The sequence below is a fragment of the Alexandromys fortis genome, unplaced genomic scaffold, assembly GCF_014885135.2.
Source record: "Alexandromys fortis isolate MF-2015 unplaced genomic scaffold, M_Fortis_MF-2015_v1.1 scaffold_85, whole genome shotgun sequence".
Lineage (NCBI taxonomy): Eukaryota > Metazoa > Chordata > Mammalia > Rodentia > Cricetidae > Alexandromys > Alexandromys fortis.
This window is the reverse complement of record NW_026067975.1, coordinates 5,773,976-5,783,686: the sequence shown is the minus strand read 5'-3', so window position 1 is coordinate 5,783,686 and position 9,711 is coordinate 5,773,976. Positions and strand designations below refer to the sequence as shown.

The 9,711-nt window shown below is 36.7% G+C and overlaps 1 protein-coding gene across 1 annotated transcript in view; it reads left to right on the top strand.

Moving 5' to 3' along the window:
- The window catches only part of LOC126510644 (phospholipid scramblase 2-like), an 18,800-nt gene extending 10,695 nt beyond the window's left edge, over positions 1-8,105 (top strand). The window contains 5 exon segments of the mRNA XM_050157294.1: positions 459-501; positions 3,010-3,230; positions 4,626-4,787; positions 5,994-6,155; positions 8,049-8,105. Of these exon segments, the coding sequence (XP_050013251.1) occupies positions 459-501; positions 3,010-3,230; positions 4,626-4,787; positions 5,994-6,155; positions 8,049-8,105 (645 nt within the window).
- Positions 8,106-9,711: the final 1,606 nt, after the last annotated feature.

The following is a 9,711-nucleotide window of genomic DNA, read 5'->3' as shown; positions in this document are numbered from 1 at the left end:
GAGCTGGAGAGATGGCTCAGAGGTTAAGAGCACTGACTACTCTTCCAGAGGTCCTGAGTTCAATTCCCAGCAACCACATGGTGGCTCACGGCCATCTATAATGAGATCTGGTGCCCTCTTCTGGCATGCAAGCATACATGAAAGGAATGTTGTATACATAATAAATAAATAAATCTTTAAAAAAATGTTTTCATATTTCACAAAAATCATCTAGGGAGGACTTTCTAATTTTTATAGATATGTCAGGTTAAGCAAATTTCCACACATTAATAATAAATTAATTCAGTAGATATGTTTTAATGGAAAAAGTTTTTGAATATAGTTTTATCAAAAAATAAACAATTGTGAGAATTTGATACTGATAATTGTTGGCAGCTGGTTATAAATACTAAAAATATGAATCCAAAGTTGGTTAGCTAAAGCATCTGAAATTCTCTGTTTTCTTTTCACTGTGACAGATAGATCACATTCTGATTCACCAGCAGTTTGAGTTTGTGGAAGGTGTGTATTCTGTTCTATTCTTCATATTTCTAGAAAGACAATGAAAGTAAGGGCACACTGAAGACCACAAATACAGGATTCTGGAGGGTGCAGGATGGAGAACTCGGTTGCTTACAATGTCTTTCCTCATAGTCTTCAAACAAGCAGTGGTATCTAGAAATTTTCATTTCTATAAATTAGGGATCTCTTGGTAAATATTATGATGGCCAACTGTCCCCATGATACAGATACTAATTTGAAAAAGAACACCGAAAACTTACCTTTGCTCTCATATCTAAAAATTGCCCCATGTTTTACCACCCTACTTGGTTTCTCAGCTGCTGTCTACCAGGTTGTAACCAGTGTGAGGCTTGCACAGTACCTCGGGCAATGGTTCAGGTCATACAGTAAATGATGTTTGGAATTAGGGTGGCAGTATTCTGTAAAATCACTGTTAATGCCATGAAGGACCATGACATCTACGTGTTATAGGGCTCCTCAGCACTTCCTAGCTCAGCCCACGGCCCTGTTGTCTTAGAGACGCTGTGCAGAGCATGGCCAGGTGCCTACAGATATCTCCACAGGTCGTGTCTCCAGGTGCAAAAAAAGAACTGAAGAAGCTATTAGAAAATTAGGATAATTGCCAAGTGGATGGAGATCGTAGAGAGATGTGTGAGCTACCGTGTCACGTATCTACCAGAACATGATAACAGCTGACATTTAAAATACACCTTTTAAATTCAAGGTCACCTGTCTACAAAGTTACTTTTCATTGGAAAATTGGGCCATGCAATTGTATGGCGCACTTCTGGAATTTAAATACATAGTTTTCCTTATTTCATTTAAATTGCCTTTTATGTATATTGTTACGTATTATAATATTTTGGGCTTAAGTTTTTCTAAACCAAGTTTTTCTTTGAAAACAAACACTATCTTTTTTATAATGTTTTGTACTTTGAATATTTGCAAATATTCAAATTCCACAGTATATATTTTGAGAGTTTTAAGCCTCAAAATGAGATTTTATATACTATGTAGCCTTACATTTCTCAGTTTTAGATAAGTAAGTTTCAAATTATTTGCTCAGCAATTACACTCACTGTATTATTAATCCACATTCACTAGCTCTTCAGTTTGTGATTGAAAAGAAAAACCCACATCTTCAAATTTTACTTATTCTCTAATGGAGTAATTTTTAATATTACAAACAATATAAAAAGATAACAAATTCTCTGTTCACTTTCAGCATCTGAGTTTATAACCAGCATTTGTACTTTCATCTTATTGAAGAGTAAATAGACGCTAAGGATAGAGTTCCATCATTTTTTTTTTCTTTTGCACTCCTAGGACTCAAATCTAGGGTCTTGTGCATAGTAAGCAATTATGCTACCACTAAACTGCATTGTAGCCCTTCATAGACTCATTTTGTTGGATTTAATTTTCCAATGAGCTGGCAGAAAACTAGAAGTTGGATAAAACGAGTATAGTTCAAGCTACACAACTGAACTGCTATTTGAATAATAGATGTTCTCTCCATAAAAAAAAAAATCAGTTTTTTTTTAAATCTTCCCAAAAATATTTGCGGCAGGTATTGTTACCCTGCCAGTTTTTAAGAGACCGAATTCAAGGCATCTTCAAGTCTCATTGAAGACTCTAAAATGAGTCCATAGTGCTAAGGCTTCTGAAGGACATTTTTCTAAGGTCAAATTTGACTATTAACTACTCTTTCTGTTTCTAAATAAGAGGTGACCTCCACAGCTAGACTTTGGTTAGATGATACTTGAGAATCTGCATTTGGCATCTGTCTGTTTTTAGCATTGAAAGGGACACCAGTAAGGTAGAGTTCATTTGGGACACCTTTGGCTGTGTGGTCCCAAAACATGGCACTGTGACAGGACAGTTGAAATCTGAGCTGAGTTGCCATGCACTTTTCTCACACTTACCCCTTGTCCAGTACCTCCCTACCTTCCTCAAGGGGACCCTGGCTCAATGCAGAGTTGTTATTCACCTTTTCACCTTCAATTGCTCTTATTTTACCTGTGTGCATGGAGAGTAAGTCTCCCCATTGCTTAATGATAATGAAAAAAAAATACAGTTTATAAAAAGTCTCAAACCAACTGATTTGCTTTATTGACTCATGTGATTTAAAAAAAAAACATCAGCCGTTCTTTAGTTTATCCATAATACACTGACACTATGCTTGAGAAGTGGACGTTTATCCACACACCTATCACCACTGGACCTGCCCTGTGCAGCAGTCTCCTTCATGATTTAAACCATAGTGGTATCAAAAATGACTGTTTTGTTTTCTGTGTCTCCCAGAGCTATTTCTTAGTTTGCTGGCCTCCCTTTTCTTCTGCCTTTCCTTCCTTCAGCCTGAATTGTCTATATATACCTTCTTCCTTTTTCTCTCCTTGTGCTATCTAGAATATCATCTAGACCCAGAATATCTAGCTATTATATGATCTTAAGATAGGTTGAGGATTTTCATGCACCATTGATTATGTTTTCATGCTTTTTCTCTTTTAGCCATTTTAGGTTTTGAAACAGCTAACAAATACAAAATTCAGAACCAACTTGGGCAGAAGGTTTACTACGCAGTGGAGGAGTCTAATTTCTTCACACGCAATTGCTGTGGGGACTACAGGAGTTTCTCCATGAAAATTCTTGATAACTCAGGTCACGAAGTCATACTTTTGAATCGACCACTAAGATGTAGCTCTTGTTTCTGCCCCTGCTGCCTCCAGAAGGTCTGTGAACACTTAACAACACAGTTTGCAATATAGTTTAGTGAGAATTTTTGTCATGTTTTTAATATTTTTAAAAGTGACCCATGAGCAATATTTGGTCTTTCTTCAATGGTAGGAAGGAAGCTGAATGACTAAGCCTATGCCCTTGGCTAATCTCCCCTTAGTGGCAGAGTGATATCTCAAACAGCACTTTCTGATGTTCAAGGGAGGACATTTTGGTCACATCTCTTCTCAGAAATGATCATGACTGGTATGGATCAAACTAATGGAGCTCCATGTCTGAGGATGTCCTGGTACTGTTTTCCAGAAATAGAGTCGATTGACAGAAGAGCGGGGATAAGGATAGATGTATTCATTGTGTGATTTGTTTGATGATTTGAATACTTCACTGAGGGACAAACAGAAAAAATATCATCTCCTGTATTTTTCATTTCTTCTCTTTTAATAAACACAACAAGTTATGTCCTCTGTAGTAAACATTCTCCAGATGGAGACCTCCTCAGCTAAAGTCCTGCTGTCTGGTTCATATTACTTGGTGATCTAATCATTGCAAAGGCGCCTTTTAGAACAGATACCAGGGCATACAGACTTTTCAGGGAAGGTAGCTCTTGCCTGGATTTCACTAGCCCATGACCAGTTCTGCCTGCATGTCCCAGTGATTCTGATGATAATATTCTTATAGTGTGGCTCAAACAAAGAACACAGGAAAAAGTTATTTGAGGTTTAACACTGTACTTACTGTACTCTGGGAGAATAAGTTTGTGTATAAAGAATGTGTTGTCCATGCTATTTAGACAAGGTATAATCTTACATGCATAGCAGTATGTGAGGAGAAAGGATCTGAGGAAAGTACTATATAACCAGTAGAACATGATCATGAAGCTTGATCATGGATTGTGATGTCCTCTTAGTAAACAAATAGCAGGGCCATGAGTCTAGTGCTCAGTGTCCTTTCCTTATACAACATCGGGACTCACAGTAGAAAATTCACCAATGATCAGAGCTCTGTCCATACAGATAAGCCACTGTTAATAAACAAGTTTAAGAAAAAGAGTTTGTTAATGATTTTGACAGATTTTTTAAATAAATTTTTCATTTATATATTTTCATTTATATATATATATGTATGTATATATAGTTTTCAGTTTTATAAATGAAACATGCAAACTGTCAAGCATTCAATTTGTTCCTTCTATGTATTAGCTGAGGAATCTGATGCAACTTAATTCATCTTTCTTTGGGGCAGTTACTTCCTCCATGAATTAAGAAAAGAAATAGCACTGATTAATTAACGGGTGTTGTAGATTGAAACACTGTGGGCCGTTCTTAGTAAATGAAGGCACAAATAGACAATATGATCACAAACATATTTATCAATGTTCTTTTTCCTTTTAGATAGAAGTCCAAGCTCCTCCTGGTGTGCCAATAGGTTATGTTATTCAGACCTGGCACCCTTGTCTGCCAACATTTACAGTTCAAAATGAGAAAAAACAGGCTGTTCTAAAAATTGCTGGCCCATGTATCATGTGCAGCTTTGGAGGAAATATTGATTTTGAGGTAACAGAGGTGATCATGTTTATTGGACTTCATTTCCTTATAAGTAGAACATATTTTGCAATGAGCTACGTTTGGATTAAATGGGGATTTTTGTACAAATATTTCAAAAGAGAAATAGTGTGGTCAGAGAAATATTTTCTGGTCCAATGAAAGGTCCTTGGTGATACTGTTAAAGAACAATTCCTGTATTGGCTACTTCTCAAATTGCTATGACCAATACCTGACAAGAAGCAAGGTCAAAGAAAAGTGCCTTCAGGCACTGCACGCACATGCTACATAGACTTCCATGCAAGCAAAACACCCACGTATATAAAATAAAAATGAGTGAATCTTTTTTTTAGAAGAAAAAGCTTAGTGCAGGTATAGTGGTTACTGTCCAGTCATGCTTCCCTGGGATCTCCCTGTTCAGTCAGTCCATTGGAAAACATGTTTTTACATTTACTTCCTGGAGGACTTTTTAAAGCTGAGGGAATTTGACTCTCTGATTCTCTTTGAAAGTCAGAAAACCTGAAAACAAATGAGGCCTACTGTTTCCACAGAATAGTCATAAATACTGTAAAGCTGATGAGGATTGCCACTTCCTCATACCCGGTCTCCATGTTTAGAACCCTCTCTCTGTGCTAGTGAATGCTGGTCTCTGTGTTCACTCTGTCACACTGCCTGCTGCACTTGGTAACTGTGGAGTTTTCATTCCTCCATTAGAATCCAATTATGTGTACATGAAGGCTTGCCTACAATGACCAAGGCATGGTCAATCACAAACATGGGCAGTTCTAAGAAAATACAGATGAATACTACAAGAGATCTTACAAAGCATGTGTGTATGAGGCTCTGACCATGTGTGAGGGTATTTAATACATACTACAAAGACTTTATATACTGGTAGGAGTAAAAATAGATCTATATGAGCAAGCATCTAGATATGTGCAAAGTTATTATTATTTTTATTTTCAGAAACATTAACAGAAGCTGACATACAATTTACTTTTAGGAAATAAGTGAAAATACTGGGGAAACCTTGTGAATTTTTCATATATAATGCCAAAAATTCCTATTTTATGCAACACTCCTTCCAATGTTTAGTTACATGAGAGCATGATTTGAATGGCACATTTCTGATATTCATCCCTGAAAGTAGTTTATTATTAGTTTTCTAGAATTTTTTAAACTTCTCCTTTGGTTCACTGATTTTTGTTTTCAATACAGATCATGTCTCTCGATGAAAAAGCTGTGATTGGTAGGATTTCCAAGCATTGGTCTGGTTTTCTGAAGGAGTTACTGACAGATGTGGACAGTTTTGGGATCCAGTTCCCACTAGACCTTGATGTGAAAATGAAGGCTGTGATGCTTGGAGCATGTTTTCTCATAGTAAGTCGACTCCTTGTGTTGGAGGGGCAGAGCCACACAGAAACTATATTATTTAAATCACTGCTTGGCCCATTAGCTCTAGCTTCTTATTTGCTAACTCTTACATCTTAATTTAGCCCATTTCCATTAATCTGTGCATCACCACAAGGTCATGGCCTACCAGCAAAGCTTCAGCATGTCTGTCTCTGGTGGCAGCTCCTTGGCTTCTCCCTGATTCTACCTCCTTTCCCCAGCATTCAGTTTAGTTTTCCCTGCCTAGCTCTGTTCTTTTGCCCTATCACAGGCCAAGACAGGTTCTTTATTCATTAACCAATAAAAGCAGCATGTAGACAGAAAGACCTCCAACACCATCCTTGTGATTACTGTTTCAGATGGAATCCCAGAACCATATGGAGATAATGCAGAAAACTGCACACTTAAAGATCTCTTTCTAAGTTAGGGAGATGGGAAATGGGTATGTTTATACTTCATTGTATATATGTATGTGATTCTAAAAAAATAGGAAAAAGAAAACTAAACAATATAAATAACATTCTTACTTCCCAGGTTTTATAGAAGAGGTGATGTATATCCCGAGCTCTGAGATGATCTCAGGTCTTCCTTAAATTTTGGATTCAGGGACATATCTTCTATTTAAAGAATCCACACAGTTTCAAATCAAAGATTCAAAGCCCATCTATTGAGAGGTTCTGACTTTACAAAACAGAAAGTTAACTTGAGACTTCAAAGAATTAATACTTATATGGAATAGAAGTTGCTGAATCAAAGAGTTTTATCTTGACATATAATTTGATTAAATACCAAACAAAATAAAGTGTAGTCATCAATAATATACTTTTAAAAAATCTGTAGATCTAGCTAACATGTTACAGGAAATATTTGGGAAAAAGCAGTGGTCCTGAGATTTTTTTCAGTGCCCATACTAAGTTCCAAGCTCAAAATCAGAAGTTTGTTGAATATACAGGAAATTCTCCCATGTGATCAAAGTTAAAGGTTACAGAGACAGATTATTTTATCAAATTAGTGAAACCTTTGTGTGGCATTCAGGGAAATATGAACACTTGCTATATGATGCTAAAATAAACTATTGATTTTTTTAATGCAGTAATGGTATTTTGGCTGTGAATAAACTTAATGAAGTCCATATGTATCTGAAGGAACATATCATGGGATGCTAGCTAATTTTATGTCAGGATGACACAGATTGGAGTCATTTTGGAAGAGGGAACCTCAATTGAGTAAATGCCCCCATCAGATTTGCCTCTGGTCATCCATTTTCTTGATTGATGATTAAATGTGGGAGGGCCCAGATCACTGGGACAGTGCTACCTTTGAGGTGTTGATTCTGGGTTCTATAAGAGGGCAAACTAAACCATGACAAGCAAGCCAGTAAGCAGCATCCTTTCATGGCCTCTGCATCAGCTCCTGTCTACAGGTCCCTAGTGTATTTGGGTTCCTGACCTGACTTTTCTCAGTGAAGGACTATGTGAGCTCTAAGCTAAAATAAACCATGTAGTTTTAGATCATGGTGTTTTATCACAGTAATAGAAACCCTAAGACATGAGGCATTTCATATTTGCTTTTAATTTTCTTTTGAGACCAAATAGCCTTGTTTAGTCTAAACTGGCATCTATTATGGCAATCCTCTTGCCTGAGTCTCCTAAGTGCTAGAATTTCAGATACTCACACAGTTTCAGTTTCAACACTGGAGAAATTTTATTTTAAAAAAAATTTTGCTCTTCAATGAGAGTAAAGTCATAAAAATCTAAGAAATGAAATAATAGATTAGACAAACATAGTCATGTTAGGAATTATAAAACCAGGCTAGGAATCACTAAATTTAGCACACTTTTGTTGCTGAAAATTGACTTTATTACTTTTCTTCTTATCTAGGACTTCATGTTTTTTGAAACCGGTAGAGGCCAGAAACCAAAACTATGGTCATTTTAATGTATCGATAAATGTGTCCTTAGAAAATGTGAAGCCGGAACGTTAAAACTCAAAGGAAAGATTGTTGTTGTTGTTGAAGTCATGCATCTATCCTTGAATTAAATTAAGATGTGCACAACTCCACTGTCATGTGTTTGGCTTTTCAAGTTATTATAATTTATTTCCTAGCTCACTAGATTATAGACCTTTTCATATACTATAGGGGATATTCACTTTTTTCCTTGGGAAAATCAGCATAAGAGTTAAAAACTTTCCTGTTCCTGCTCTCATCCTGCCATCAAAAAAAAAAAAAAAAAAAAAAAAAAAAAAAAACTTGAAAGGAGCGTTCCCATACCTGATCCTTTATCTTCCAAGCTCTGTGATGATCCTTGAACCTTAGTTTACTTAGCTGCTGGGAGGAAATTTTCCAATTGTAATACTATCAAACTTTTAAGGTCTGTGTAAGGACTATGGGAATCTAATGCATGCCCTGGAACATAGCAGTTTCCCAATAGGTAATGGGAAAAAGGCTTCATTGTGAAGACCAGGGATTTCAAAATACAGGAAAATGGCTCAGGCCAATAAAGAGAACTTTGGTTATGGGATTTCTGTTCTGTAGCTTCGAATTTGCATCAAATTCACTCTGAATACTGGGCAGACACTAATTCTCCTTTTAAGGGAAAGAGAGCTTTCTGTGCACTCTGATGTTCCTCCCTCACCCTCAGCACCTAAAAATGTAAAGGCCTTGAAGTGGGGAGTGTAAAATCTGGAATAGGATAAAAGTCAGTAGACAGCACATGGCTTGAATGGGAAAAGATAGAGATGGGGTTAGAATGCTGATCCTTAAGAGACCAGCCACAGAGCTCTGACTGATTACCCTCTGCCATACAGTAAGAATCATTTGCAGCCTACTGTTCATGTCAGTTCCTGATACTTTCTTCTCCACCTCCCAAGCGTTTGTTCCATGGAATAAGAACACAATGCCTGGCATGAGAAACCAAAGGCTGTCTAGAATGGGAGTGTATTTGTTGTTGACTACGAGCAACTGCAACTTTCTTTAATTAGAAGACTATGCTATCTATTTGCCAGGAGTTTTGGCCACATGTGCATTTCATAAAAAAAAAGGAATCTCAATTGATACAGATTGATAGCTTACATCAACAGAAAAATGACTCTTCCCAAAGGATTTGCGTGCACTGAACCCACTGGCTCATGCCAGGCCTGAATTCTCAAGCAACTTCTGCCAATTCCTGTTTGCTTCCTCATTTCTGTGTGTGTGCATCCATAGCCACATATATAATCTGACACATGTGCAAAGTTATGAAGATTCACCATGTAGTTTAAACATAAGACTTATCCAAGTATTATGTAACATACATCCATGTAACACACAAGCGTCATCAGAGATGCTTTAAAAATAGTTCACATAACAAATATTGGATTTATTAGTTCCCGCAAAGCCTTAAATTAACCCCTATAGGATCTATGAATGGTAAATGATCATTCTGGGTAGAAAATCTTCTTGGTTATATGCCTCTATTTTTTTGTTTTTATTTATTTATTTATTTATTTTATTTATTTTTTTATTGAAAAAAAATTTCCGCCTCCTCCCCGCCTCCCATTTCCC